Source organism: Corvus brachyrhynchos, unplaced genomic scaffold, assembly GCF_000691975.1.
Source record: "Corvus brachyrhynchos isolate BGI_N302 unplaced genomic scaffold, ASM69197v1 scaffold802, whole genome shotgun sequence".
Lineage (NCBI taxonomy): Eukaryota > Metazoa > Chordata > Aves > Passeriformes > Corvidae > Corvus > Corvus brachyrhynchos.
This window is the reverse complement of record NW_008236648.1, coordinates 78,885-93,691: the sequence shown is the minus strand read 5'-3', so window position 1 is coordinate 93,691 and position 14,807 is coordinate 78,885. Positions and strand designations below refer to the sequence as shown.

Sequence of the window (14,807 nt, the reverse complement as noted above, 5' to 3'; positions counted from 1 at the left end):
CATTCCTGCAGGTAAGTTAAAAAACTGCATTACCTCTACAAAATTATATACCACTTTCAGCCAAACCAGCAGCAAATTCTCTTTGACCATTCATTTCAGCCAGAGCTTGAATAGACCATTCAAAGTGCTCTACAAAACTAAGACACTATACAACAGATACTCTGCTGCCTCTTCCTTCTCCTAAGGTGATGCAGCATAGCTCGGGAGTTTGGAATGAGATCGGAGTACCAGCAGCAACACTGACAGCTTCTCCCTGGGACAGCACTACAGCTCTTTGTTTATTCCACTTTCCACCTGAACCACTGTCACAGTCTGACAAAGGAATGGCTCTGTAATCCAGTGTTTCAGTGAATCCAGAATAAACCAGAAAACTGTCGGCTTATTCCTGCTCTCCAGGAACAACCCTGTGCCCTAAGACAACTTGCTGTAGTCCCAGTATTTAATGAACATTTAGTAATAATGACATAAGTGAGTTCTGGGTCACCAGAGCCCCAAGAATGTCATGGTCCACGGTACAATTACCAGGGAAACCGGCTTCATATGGCACAGCTTTGCCCATCCCGGAACCAGGGATTAGATTTAAGACTGACATGATTTCTTCAAACCAGAGATGCTTTTCCCAAGCTTTTGTTTGTCATTTGAAGCCAAAAAAGGTGCATTATAGCATCTCTCCTCAAACCCTGAAAAATAAAGTGACTTTAAGATAAAAATGCCACCACTGGAAGATCCACTGATGCAGAGTCTATGCTGGCACCCAGATAGGGAGTGGATGAGCCTCTGTGTTAAAAATGTATTTGTCAAGGTTGATTAAGTCTATGTCATCTGAAAACAGCAGAAACATGTATTTGAGTGTTTCCCCAAGGAAGAAGCTCTCCATTTTATCCCGTGGCTCTGGATTACTGGGATTCTGAACATTGTTAATGGAAGTATAACCACCTGTAGGAACCTGTGGGGGGAAAAAAAATATATATATCTTTACATAACCTAAAATAAGTTTTTACTTCTTAACATTCAGATGCACTTGGAGAAGATAAATGCTAAGAAAGAGATCATCATGTTTTCATGTTTTTCATTTCACACTTGGTTTTCATTTACATATAAAGCTTCAGTAATGAAAAAAAAAAAAATCTCATTGCATTTTAAAAGAAACCAGAACGATAAATGAAGCAAAATATCCATTTGTACTTAGGGCAGAGAAGTACCACAAAGAACATCCCTTTGAAGTTTCTGGACAAATATACAGAAAGGAACCAGCGATTCCTACATTAGAGCTGGCGCAAGCCTTGAATCCATTTCTCTTAAGAGCAGACCATTGATATTTGGTATCACACTTTCACAGTGTATCAGTGACATCTCCACAAGCACTGTAGTCAGAATGAATAGAAAAACCTTCTATTAAACCATTAATGCCATTTTGTGTTAAATTTTTTCCTTTGTCAACTTTAATTGAAGACTTCTTTCAATCCAGCCATGTCCTTCTCAGCTTCTGAAGTCTAAATACTAGAGATTCTAACACTTTGATAGTCTTGCCTACAGCTTCTGCATTTCACTTTTTCATCAATGCAATACAAGTTCTTTCACTATATGGACTAAGCAGTGTATCTCAATCTGTAAGAAAACGATTTTTCTGTATATACTTACAAATTCCCCCCCAGTTATCTGATGAAACATAGTGTGTTTTCAAAGTTGGTGTTACAAAGCAAGTGAGCAAATACAGTCCTGACAGAACAAGGTCACTATAAGCTGGCCTTACCCGGGTATATCTGTTGAAATTCTGCATGATTTCCCAGCCCCAGTCTTGGTATTTCTTATCACCAGTGAATCTGTACATATAAAAAAGGCTTTCCACAGTTTCTGGTCGCAGTAAGTTGTGCCTGTCTGCAGGCTGCAAGAGAAAAAATGGCAAGAGTATTTCAGACAGGAAATTTCCTCAAGGATACATGCAGGGAGAAAAATAATTATTCCCATCTCCATCTGCTCCTAAGAGTTAGCTACACATAAGTCAGCTTCTAAATGTACTTCTGGGTTAACTAAAACCAAAGCCTAGGGTAAAGCTAGAAGGCAAGGCAGCAAAAGAATTAACTGCTCCACAACAAACCCCATCCCTAATATCTGGCCAGGAGTTCAACAGCAGAATAGAGCTATGGAGAAATCATGGAATTGGAGTTCAGGCCAGCTATCTGCTCACCTTGATTTCCACATCCTTGTGGCCCTTCTGTGCATGGAGGTTGAAGTGTACGATCTCTGGGCTCAGGCCTGTCTCTACTTGAGCATACATCTGGTAGCAGGTTTCTATAAGGGCTTCAGCCAATTTCATATGATCAGCAGCCAGTCCATTGTGAGCTCCCAGTGCTAAAGTACCTGGCAAGAAGCAAACCAAGTGATCCTGCAAGACAAAACAACTCTTACTGAGAAGTTACACGTCAAGCAGCAAGGGGAGGTAGGGAGGACGTGAGTGTACCTTTGTCTTTTTAATTTTTTTATTATTTCTCTTCTTCAAAACACATTTCTGGTACCAACAACTTGAGGGTAACTTTTTAACAATCTGATGTAATGTAGCATGAGGCAGGCAGCAGTATTACAGAAACCATTAATTTTAAAAATGAACAAGAATGCATTTTTATGACAAGTTTCTGAAAAGAAGGTCTCAGGTCATGTTGAAGGGAAGGAGAGTGTCTTTTGGTTTACCAGAAGCATGTATGTCATACCAGCTCATGCAAGGGGTCAACAGAACCACCTAAAGGTTTGGCTGTCCTCATTCTGGAGCTAATCTACCATTGATACAAGAAAGTAAGCACTGCAGATTAATGTCACATATGGGATCTCTAATGATTCTCAACATTCAGAATCAAAGCTCAGGTCTCATCACCCAAAAACATAATAAAACCACTCTGATGCCCCTGTACGGACCTTTAAAAGCTTTGTCCAGTCCTTAAGGGAAGTTGAGGGTTGTAGAAGTCAGCACAGACACAGTAGCCAAACACCCCCCATTTTTCCAGCTGGCCAGGGTAAGAAACCTGTCCAGCCTTTCACCCAATAATAATGGATTAAAACCAAAATTCTGACTCCCTGAAACAGAAGAAAGTGTTCTGACACGTACAGACACCTAAGCCAAATCTTATCTGTCTCAATTCAATTCTGTCCTATCTTGGGATGGGGCAGCGCCCTCTACCCAAAACCCAAACTCTGGTCTTACAGCAGGTTTTTTGGAAAGTTTTTGGGAAATTCAGATCCAAGAAGCACATGCTGAAAACTAGAACTGAGTATCTTAAAAATACTACATCAGGAAAGGCTATACATATATTAATAATACATCACTTGTCTTTCAGACAAGCCACACACATATACAATACCTGTACTTGCATGAGTTTTTTAACTGAAAGATCTTAAAATGCACAAATTAGGAGCAGAGGGTTAAGATCAATCAATTTTCCCTTCAGCAAACAGCATACTGTTTTACTCAAGAATCTTCCAGGTAGGAAAATAAAAAGATGTTATTACTAGACAGAAACCTCAAAAATGATTAATTTTTTTTTTAACCCCATAATACAATATTAGATGACATGCTGCTTTTGAAGGCAAATCTGAAAACACAGGTGTGCAAGTGTCTACATGTATTTTTGAATTATGGAAAATGAGTAATACATAAAATAGGTATTGTCTCAACAATTTCAGACACTGGAATTTTATGACCAGAACAGAAAAAAAGAAAAAAAAAAAAAGAAAATTTAATTCCAGCACCAAAATGTTTGGTGTTGAAGGAACAAAATGGGTTTGCTAGAATAACTCGCAGAAAAGGCCCCCGGTTTGCACATGTGGTTAGTATCTACAAGCCAGTTACTCATTACTGCCATCACACTGGACAGATGTGCACGTATATATAGTCTTGGGGTTTGGGTTTTTGGTGGTTTGGGGTTTTTTTTTGCTTTGGAGAGGGAAAAGCTTTGCATTTGCCTCTGTGTTGGGTTTTACTTAAACTTTGTAGTGGTTTTTCTGTTTTCTTTTGCAGTTGTATTTCTTACCATCTTGGCACTGAAATGGCCATGAGCAAGCTCTCCTACAAAAGTAAGCTTCTTGGGTTCTGATCTCTGAAGAAGATGCTTTTTCACTCCTTCTATGGCTCTCATATAGTCTTCCAACAGCCTGTGAAAAAAATCATTCCCAGTTGCCTCATATGCGCGCAGTCAGAACATGTTTGATCATAGCTGATGTTCAGCACAATCTTTTAGGTGACTGTTACTTCAGTCAAAAGAATAATATTTAATTAAACGTGAAAACTTAAAAAACCCCCTCAGTAACCATCAACATGACATTAATTGGTTATCACTACCATGTAGCAATACTGGGTTTACTTGCAAAGTAAATAATAATACTTTACTACTTATTCAAATATTAAAGAAAGCACCTGCAACTGTTTCTAGACAATAACCAGATTTTATTTCAAAAATCCTTGGAAGCAGAGTTATTGAAATCACAAAAAATCTAGGCTGGGAAGGACCTCTGGGAGGTCTTTACTTCAACCCTCTGCTCTGAGGCAGACTCAGCCACATCAGGTTGTCTGAGTGGTTATTCAAGCAATTTTTTCGTACCCCCATCCAAAGATGGAGATTCAAAGAGCTTGAGCAATCTTTTCCAGTTGACCTCTCTCATTGTGAAACATTGTTTCACATTATTTAATTTGATTTTTCCTTGATTTTACATACTTTCAATATGGAAAACAACCTGTGTATTAATACCACTGTGAGGCTCACAAAATGCCATTGTGGTCCCAAAGACACCGGTTCTCCATTTACAGTGAGGTAAGGCTTGGAAAGAGCAGTGATGAAAGCTTTGTTTGTAGAAAGGCATCTGCTCTGGCACACAGAAATGCCTCCAAGAGGCACGTTTTTCCTCTGTCTGCATTAAACTCCTTGAAATTAACAAGTCTAACATAATTAGCTTATGTGCAGACTTGTCTTGAAGGAAAGCCGCTTTTCCAACATCTTTAAGTCCTCCTTGCAAACACTCTTCCACTAATGCAGTACAGATAACAGAAACATACAAGACTTGTAGAGGGACTTTTTACAAGGGCATGTAGTGATAGAGCAAGGGTCTTTAAACTGAAAGTAAGTAGATTGATATTGGATATAAAGAAGAAATTCTTCCCTGTGAGGGTGGGCAGGCCCTGGCACAGGTTGCCCAGAGAAGCTGTGGCTGCCCCATCCCTGGAAGTGTCCCAGGCCAGGTTGGACGGGGCCTGGAGCAACCTGGTCTAGTGGAATGTGTCCCTGCCCTTGGCAAGGGTGGGACAGGATGGGCTTTAAGATCTTTTCCAACCCCAGCCAGTCTGGGATGCTGGAATTAAAGAGAAGGTAACACAAACATCAAACTTCTGTCTCCTTTCACCCTTCACTAACAAACCCAGAGCAAACACAGACATCACTGTCGAAAGGAAATGCCCACAGTATTTCAGAAGTGTCTAATTATGCTCGATATCTATTGCAAAGACTTCATTCTCATCTCCTGTCTGTGACACTCCTCACATTTGATGACCTGTGGAAGAAAAGGTTTCTGTGGAGAAGGAGTTTTGAGACTAAGTCTCCTCATGTTCTTTCATCAAGTTACCAAAGGTCCCTCTTTATGCTTAGCTTGCTTTTAAAAACAGTGATAAGTTCAGCTGATTCTTGGGCACATGCATTATTTTTCTTTAAGCAGCAAACTACAACAGAGTTTTACAGCTCACCTAATTCTCACACCAATATGAGAAGTGTAAAGAACTTACTCATTTTCTTTCTTTCCACCCTGAATCCACTGCTTAAGCAGATACTCATAGTAGCTGTCAGCTCTGGCTCCCAGAGTGTAGACCCCCAGGTGGGTGAACTGCCCGCTGTTGGTGTTTATGAACATAGGCACGAGGCCATCGTTTTTCCCTGAGAGGGTGTGAACGTGCTTCATCACCTCATCTACAGCTTTCTACAAGAAAGAAAATGGCAAATATAAATTATAGGTATAAATACGGTACAGAACTGTGTCTAGTCACTATAGTCCAGTAACACATCTGTAACTTTGCTTCCCCGAATTAGCATCAGGGACATCAAGTTCAGCTAGAGCAATATATTAAATTCAAGATTTCAAACTTTTGGACTCTCAAAAGATGATGTTCTGGGTATGTTCAAGTACTCTGAAGCAATTATAACTGTTTCCTTTCCTTGAAGGCAAGCCCACTCAAAAGCCAGTACTACAGCACTCAAGATTTACTCAGATTTGTAAAGGAGAAGTCCAGCAAAAATAACAACTACATGAATCTATTTAGCAATAGCTGAAGTTCTTTAAATTATTGCATTCTTCAACACTGAGCTGTGGATACAGTTCAAAATAACATCAGCAGACAAAAAGAAAAGTGGAAAATATTATTTTCTCTGAAACTATTTTTATTTCAACGAACTTTTCCCTATATGGTGACCTGCTTTCAGGCTCTTATCTGTTGAGTGAAATTTTAGTTCCTTGGATGGTAACATTTCAGTTTTGTTCTCTGCATATAGATAATGGCATCAAGAAACCACACTCAGAAGTTACTTTTTTAGTTAAAAGCTGTTTCTGAGGAAGAAAAATAATTGCTCATCTCCACTAGTACTTTTGGTATCCAATAAAACAATCAGAATATTTTGTTTCTTTTTCTTCCCTTGTCTAGAGTTTCACAACTTATTTATCATAACTTACAGACTCCTGAGACTGAGTATTAATGGAGAGTCAGTGGTGGAGCTGCAGAGAAATGGAAAAAGAGAGAGACATCAACTGATTCTTTCATACCTTGAATTTCTCATCTCCAGTCAGACGAGAGAGCTCCCTAAACTCCAGCTGAATGCTGGTCACCTCTGCCACAGTGCTGTCAGATGTCCAGCGAGGGGGATGTGCAGTGCCCCGACCAATGTTGACATCAGAATATGGTATCTTGGAGGGGGTCTTGAATGCTGGCATAAGCCTGTTTCCAATGTCTTTCTAAAGACAACCCAGGAGCACAGGACAAAACAACAAACAAAACAAAAATAAATACATACACATGTACATCCCATTAGATTTTCTTCACAAAGCAGATAGAAAAAGATAGAATAGCAGCTTAGTTTTAGATGATGCAAGCAATTAAAGAAATTTAAAAAGTCATGAACTTATTCATAGTAATGAGCAGAGTTCCCACCTTGTCCTTAGCACTGCAGGCCTCATATGAGGCTGCAACCCCTATTATGCAGTCACTGGCTGATCTAGCTAATGTGATGAGGTGGCTGATGCTGTTAAGACACACAGAAAGGGCAACAAAAGACAACTATTACCCTTTGCCAATCATTTATTTCCTCTCTTGTTTCATGAGCTTTATGATGGTCAGCCATTCATGAGCAGAAGAGCAGATAAGAACAGGTGACAAACAGGGCAAGGCATTGAGCTTGTACAGAGAGCAGAGGTGAAGGCTTCAAAGCTTAACGGTAAATGCCTTTCCCACCACTTTAAATATGATACTGTTAAAAACCAGCAACATTTAACTTTCTGAGGAATCATCCCTCAACTTTGTCCAGTATGGAATACATAAGCAAGTTTCATTTGTAAGGCCAGTCACTCACAGCTTTTTCCAGGAAGAGGCTATCTCCAGAGAGGTGGTAGGTGCTCAGCAAGCCACCCAGAATACGGATAGTGCTCTCAAACAGGTTCACATCCACATTTTTATCAAATACTAAATCATTTGCTACCCATTTTCTTGCTTCTTCAAACTCTGCAAGGCATAAAAGGTAGTTCACTTAGGAACTTCTGGCATGTTCCAACAACTAGAGACATGAGTACTCCATATATTCATGACAGTTACTTATATTTGCCTATAGAGATCATAATTTTAGATGGAAAATCAAAATTAAGAGCACATGCTGGCAGAAGTTTGATTACCATTGGCTTAATTCTTATTCAGCACCCACCACAGATGCATAGCCAGAAATAGCCACCGAAACAGAAAGTCCTTAATAGCTTAAGAAAAGAAGAAATAGAGGAATTCTTTATTAAAATAGTCCAGAAATTAAAATATTTCAAATCCATCCATTTGACTTATCAGATAATCAGTTACACTTCCACAAAGCCTTCTAATTTTAATTAAATCTTTTTCAACCAAAGCTGTTACCTACCAAGACAACGGGTAACATTTTCAGTTAACAGCTTTAGCCTAGCAATGTCCTCAGGAGCCTGCTTCCTGCTTCAGCATCTAACACCCAAAATCCCAAGACGTTGCAATTTTTTTTCTCTAGAAACAAAAATGGTTGTTTATCACATTACTAATTAAAAAAAAAAAAAAGTTTAAAAGAAAAGCTGTTTTAGGTTCATCAACCAGCTGAGCAGCAGCATCACTCAATGACTGCTTTGGCACAGGGTCTCTCTCCATGGTGCATGTGAGTCAGCTTAGCCCTCACAATTGGAGGCTGAGCTATTTCAGTGATCTCACAGCTTCTAGAAACTCCTGCTTGTGAGAAGCAGCAGAACAACCAGTTTGCCTGAAATGGAAGGCATTCCTTAGGAGATAAACTCTAAAGCAAATAGATGCCTTTGTGCCCTCCAGTCTTGGATGCTGGGCAAATACAGGATGTTAGGCACATTGAAAAGAATTACAGAAAATCTCCCTGTCAGTGTTGTTAGCAGTACAACAGCAAAGGCAAAGTTCTGTGCCACAGAAGCTTTTGCATTCATCAGCTGATAAGAAAGACTAGCAGCCTTAAACAGAACTTGCATTTACATAGCATTAGTTAATCAGAAGAAACCCCAGGACCTAAGGCAATCAGCAGAACTGATATAAAATAGGAAGAAGCCCTCATCAAGAACCCGTTTTCAACACATCTCTAACACTAAAAGTTTATTTTAACAGCTCTACTCAGTTCACAATTAACTTTTTTGGGGGAAAAAACAGCAGCACACAGACAACTTGATGAAACTTCAAGACAGCCTGCTCAAGCCTAGAGCTGCACACACATGACACATTACTTTACATAAACTTCAAAGGTAGTAGTGACAGAACCATAAAATACTTTGAGTATTTATTGTACCCTCACTGGCAGCTCTGTTCTTCCTATCTTGACAGAAAAAGTTGCAAGATTAATAAAAGTTTACAAAGGTGGCTATCTACCATGCTTAAATAGATACAGTTCCAGAAATTTTTAAATACCACTAAAAAAACCCTCTGCACCACCAAAAAAAAAAACCCAACCAGCCCAAACAACCAACAAGAAAAAAAGGTCTTAAACACTAATTAAGCATTTAAGTTTTTTGCAACAGAATTGCAAAATTTTTTGGCTTAGTTTTTAAAATCTGTTTGAAAGTTTTCTAACATGGTCATTTCCAAAATAACTCTCAAAAATATAGACAGCAAAACAATTCAGGAAAGAGGTACTGAGCACTCCCTTTCTCCACCCATGGATTCCATACAGAAACAGCCTTCTTAAATTCATATATGAAATATTGATATTAGGTGTGATAAAACACAAGCAAGGAACGTACAGGCAAACTACCCAAGAGTGATGGGCAGAAAGCCTCCAGTGGCTGTATAATGGCACAGAGGTAGCACTGGGGTTTTAGTACAGACACAAAGACCAGGAAGTTTATTAAAACTTCCCTCAAATTCTACCAAACATACACATTGTGTATACATATATATGTATGTATGTATTTACCCTCACAGGAAAGCTACACTTATAGGCCACAGGTAATAAATATTCCCTTCAAAGAACTCTGAACATGCACTGCCTGAAGAGAAATTAAGGAATTATTCTAGAGGGAAAAAAGTGGAAGAGGAAAAAAAATTACCTTCTTTTAAGCCAAAAATCCACATGGTATCCAAGGCATCAATTAAGGTAAGCCCAAGTCCAAACCACTCGCTGTAGGACTTGGACAAAGGCTTCAGCTCATCGTGGCCCCAGGCAAATTCCTTGTACCCTTTCCAGGCATGGCGGAAGGCTTCGATCACAGCCAGCTGGCGCTCGTTTACGGGCACTGCAGAGGACAAACAGCACCTTGCTCAGGACTTCTGCAGGGCACTTATGGAACTATACCACACACCACTTTGCTGCATTCCACCAAAAATAAAATTTCTTCCAAACTAACTGATCAGTGCAATGGAAAAACCACCCTCGGATTATTCTTTTCAGAGCAGCCTTTCCTCTGCAGAACAACCAGTCAGTGTTTCTAGTCAGCAATTCAGCCAAGGGGAAACAGATTTCTCCCCGGCAACAAAACTGTCACTTCTGCAAATAAAACATTAAAATAATCACATGCACAGTTGTAGATGAGTATCACTGAAGCCCAAAGAGATGAAAGTCAGGAAATACCAGATTAGGATCCATGGTAATTCAGGTGCCGAATACATACGTTTAACAATAAAATCCTCAGCTAATTCAACACATAACATTTTTTCTTCATCTTCCCTCTCCTACTAACTGCTTTCTGTTAAATTTAAAATCACTTCTACAAAACTATTTCTATTGAACTTTCTATTTAATACCAAAGTAGAAAGAAAATTTACGTTTTCCATCTTGGCAAAACCATGTCTTTTTCCACAGCTGTACTAATTTTTTGCTTGCCATTTGCCATGGAGTTTATGTTACACACTGAACATGAAAAATTTCACGCCTGTTAGCTGAAATTTTGGAAGATTATGAACAAAGACTTCTAGAGTGGGAAACACCAAGCAGCACAACCAACCCCATAAATATTAAGCTTGCAAAAGTGCAAATATATCACATTGAAATATTTATCACAAATTTATCACATTGAAATGTTTATCACACCAGAACTTCCTGGTTTCTTTTCTGAACTCAAAAAAGAAACAATAGGTTCTTTGTTCCACAAGCACAGCAACTTCAAAAACAACTTCTGCAGCTTTCTGGTGAGCCCTAAAAAGAGTTCCATTTAGTTCAGGGGCAGGAAGTCACTTTCCCTGTATTTGCAGAACAAAAGAAAAGGCATGGCTGAAAAGAAAGCTGTCTCTTTTATGCCCTCCTTTAGATTATCCTGTCCTGCAATATCTGCCTCCTCCCAGAGGCTGTATTTCAAAGATTTGTCTCTAAAATTTATTTTCAAATTCTGAAGGCTAATAAGCATGAAGGCTGGCATAGTGAAATAAGAACACTGAAAAACTAGGATGATCTAACAATCTCTCCTACACTTTCTGTTTCCTCTAATCTAAATAAATAAATAAAATAATGTGTATGGGGAGAAATTGCACAACTTCAGCCATAAAAGCAAACCAAAAAAAAAAAGGTATCATTAGCTGTCCTATTTACCTGGTTCTTTCTGGTCTTCAGCTTCCATAGATGAAGGTTTTTCTGGTTCCTTTATTTTACTGGATGGAGGTTCAGTGCTTTGGTCAGGTTCTATCACTGCTCCTCTCCAGCTGCAAATACAAGGGACTGTAATTAATACTTATTTTGGTCACAGAAAATCATGCAAATGAATGGGACTTATCTCTGCATTTCCTTTATCCCACAATACTTTGATAAAACAGAAGTTAGATTTTATATCAAGGATCAAAGTAACTATGCTGCCCACTAGGTAAGTTTTCTGTTCAAAGAGAGCAATTTTCTTTGCAGAGGAATTTTACTTGATTAAGAAATGTGTGTTACAAGCTCTTGGAATTTCATTCAATATCTTGGCAATGGAATTTAATAAAAAACTTCTTAAAATAAATCAAACACCTGAAAATGCTGTATTACAAGCAATTTGTTATCTACCAGCTCTGAAATGACCACAGTAGCTACTAATGCTAAATAGTACCACACAAATGATGATCACCAAAACTCATGATTAAGCACAAAGGATGAGATGCTCAAAGTACTAACTTTGCTATCAAGGGATCACAAGCCTTCTCTGCCACCACAGATGCCTAAATCAGTTTTGACAGGTTTTTATGAAGAATCTCCTGAAGGAGAAGTCTTTCAGAATGGACTTCAAGTCAAGCCAAGTTCATATCAAGATCAAACAATATCAACCATACCATTTAATATAAAGGTATGTTGCCTTTGAGCCCATTATATGCTTCCTAAGGGAACCAGGCTAACAGGACCTTTAAAGCTTATATTGTTTACAGTCAGCATATCTTCTGACTTAGATAAATACCATATTTCATTTCTTACTTTCATTCTTTAAATTTGTAACTAGTCTATGTTTTCATTGCTCTTGTAAGTTCTCTTGTTACCACCTGTTTATGAGTTACAAGCAAAAGCGAAACAATAAAACACTTTCAGAAAACACTGACAGCCAAAATGCTGAGGTAGGCACAGTTCTGATGCTATGATCAGCTCATCTGAGCCAGTGCTAAAGAGAACACAAACACTTAAAACCCCCAAGCCTCATGTTCCAAATCTGAAGAACCTCTGCTGAACTTTTCAGTATCCATATTACTTTCCTTCACTTATTCCCAAATCAAAACACTTCCATGACCATAGAAGAACAGACCTTCTGTTAAAGACCAGATCCGTATAAGGGATGAGATATCTTGTAAGAAAGAAGTGAGCACATGCTGTTAAACACACACAACTGCATACACATGCATGCCTGGGCCCACTGTGTTTAGTGGCACCAACCCACAACCAGCACTGACACTGCTATCACTTTCCAAGCCTGGCCCAAGACAAAGACACTTGTAGCAGCACTATTATATTGATACTGTTACATTAACATTTATTACAACAAACTACAAGCAGAAACCTCTGGACACGGAGAATCCTTCTGAACATTAAGAGTGTCTAAGTGCATTAGAAATACAGCCAGCCTCGCAGGGCTTCAAACCCTCTGCAGCTGTGGGATACAAACAGTAGAATCAGAGACTCTGCACATTCATCAAAAAGAAATCTATCTAGCCTAGCAATATCAGCAGCTATCAGGCCAGGCCTGAGAACAAACCCATGCAAAGAAAGAAAATAACCTCAGACACAGACAACAAAAAGCCCTAAAAATTTTCACTCCAACGCTCAATGGGTCTTGGCGGGGGAAAGGGGGAAGCACTGTACCTTGCCTGAAACATTTCTACCTGATAATGGATTTCTCTGTTTTCTCTACTTTATCAGCTTCGACCAGCTCTTCTACAGCCCTGATGGTATCATGTCGGGTCTTCAGCCTCATGTCTCTCCGTGGTGCCTTGATCTGAAGATTGGAAGGACCACGACGAACATGAGGTGGTTTTGGTGGCTTCTGAGAATATAAAGGAAAAAAAGAAATATGTGCTTGGTAAGTTGCAGAGATGGTAAAATTTCAAACCACAAATCAACATCATTCCAGTATTAAACATAAATTCAGATAAATCTTATTTTGTTTCTTTTGCAGCAGGCAAATTCTGACCTGAATGGAAGGTATGCTAAAGACCCTTGTGGTTTTGTTTGCTTTAAACATTTGGTAAAATTATCCAGTTCTTAAGTTTACACTGATAAATTATTTTTAAACTACCTCTACTGCTACCAGATATTCATTTGACACAAGGCAGTGACAAAGGATTGTAAAGATATTTGATTCCATTTTACTAGGCACAGTAAATTTATGAGAATTAGCAAAAGGAATGCAAAAAAAAAGTTTACGCAATGCCAGTGTAAATACCAAGAATTACTATACAGCAATCCATGTACATTTCTGCATGATGAAGAAGAGATTTCATACAGAATTTTGTATTCATTAACTGAAAATCCCCAAATTCATGAGATAAATCCATGACGAGCAACACAGTAACCAGTATTCCTCTGCTCAACTAATCCAGAGTCAGCTGATATTCCTTGCCCACTGCATTCCCCACAAACATAACCCTTCAAATCCTCCTATCATCTGCTCTTTCTGATGCTATTTCTCAAGCTCCCAGGTAAATCATGACTCCAGGCTCCTCACAACAGTGGAGACTGATGCACACAGCACGAGTGAAGCCTCAAGCAAGAGGTCACTGTGACCTAAAGTCCTGGTGCTCCTGGGGCAGAGCAGTGAATAAGAAACAGCATACAGAACACGTAAATAAAAAACATAAAGCCAAGAAATACTACACCAAAGCCCTTCCTGCGAGGAGAGCATTCCACCAAGAGCACACTTTTATTACAACTTCTAACTCCTTCCTCCACAACAACTGCTGGAATCAAGCACTATTTGCCTTCACAAACTCCTTGTGGCGTTAGAAAACTAACTTATTCTCACATTACCTGCAGTGAAAGCTCAGGGTAGTCTCCATGGTTGGCATCTGCTTTCTGGGGTGCTGGTAGAACAGCTGGATTTGCCAGCTTTAATCCAGGAATTTCTTGTTCTGTTCTCTGCTCATCCAACGACTTGTTTGTTATACCTAGACACACAAAACTACTCAGCACAAGGAATCAACAGTTAAGGCTGCAGTTAGAAATTTGTAACAGTTTGCTGCATTCAAGCAGTAGATGCACCTCCAAAAAGTGTTTGCATTCACAAAACATTGATGAACACATACTAATTGTTAGATAAAAAGTGTATTTTGGTATTAATCCTCTCCCTAATATAAAAGGAGGCTGCTAAAAGGCACATGGGGATTTTTTCAATTGCTACTATTTCAGTTTTTCAATACAATTACTAAGATAATGTCAGAGGTAAATGTGCCTTCGTATTATACAAATGCTTGGAATGTCTAAACTGACAGGCAGTCAAAACCAAGAGAGGATTATATTATTCTAGTGATTGGGTTTGAGCTACCCATATCTACATACAAACATAATAAAAAACCACACTCAAAGCCTTCAAATCTTAATCAACTGTCATAGCTTAGGAATGGTACTCCCCAATTCAGTGCTCTCTGAAACCACAAAAACGACACT

At 39.0% G+C, this 14,807-nt stretch overlaps 1 protein-coding gene across 2 annotated transcripts in view; it reads right to left on the bottom strand.

Moving 5' to 3' along the window:
* The window catches only part of MAN1B1 (mannosidase alpha class 1B member 1), a 32,187-nt gene that overhangs the window by 1,108 nt on the left and 16,272 nt on the right, over positions 1-14,807 (bottom strand). The window contains exons 9-19 of one of the 2 annotated variants that reach the window (XM_017726763.1): positions 14,172-14,308; positions 13,028-13,188; positions 11,283-11,392; positions 9,808-9,993; positions 7,593-7,741; positions 6,790-6,978; positions 5,762-5,952; positions 4,023-4,143; positions 2,189-2,386; positions 1,754-1,885; positions 1-946 (exon numbers count right to left, since the gene is read on the bottom strand). The exon at positions 1-946 is cut by the window's left edge and continues 1,108 nt beyond it. In XM_017726763.1, coding sequence (XP_017582252.1) covers positions 743-946; positions 1,754-1,885; positions 2,189-2,386; positions 4,023-4,143; positions 5,762-5,952; positions 6,790-6,978; positions 7,593-7,741; positions 9,808-9,993; positions 11,283-11,392; positions 13,028-13,188; positions 14,172-14,308 — 1,778 coding nt within the window. In that variant the 3' untranslated portion in view covers positions 1-742. The other variant, XM_017726765.1, reaches the window with a different exon arrangement.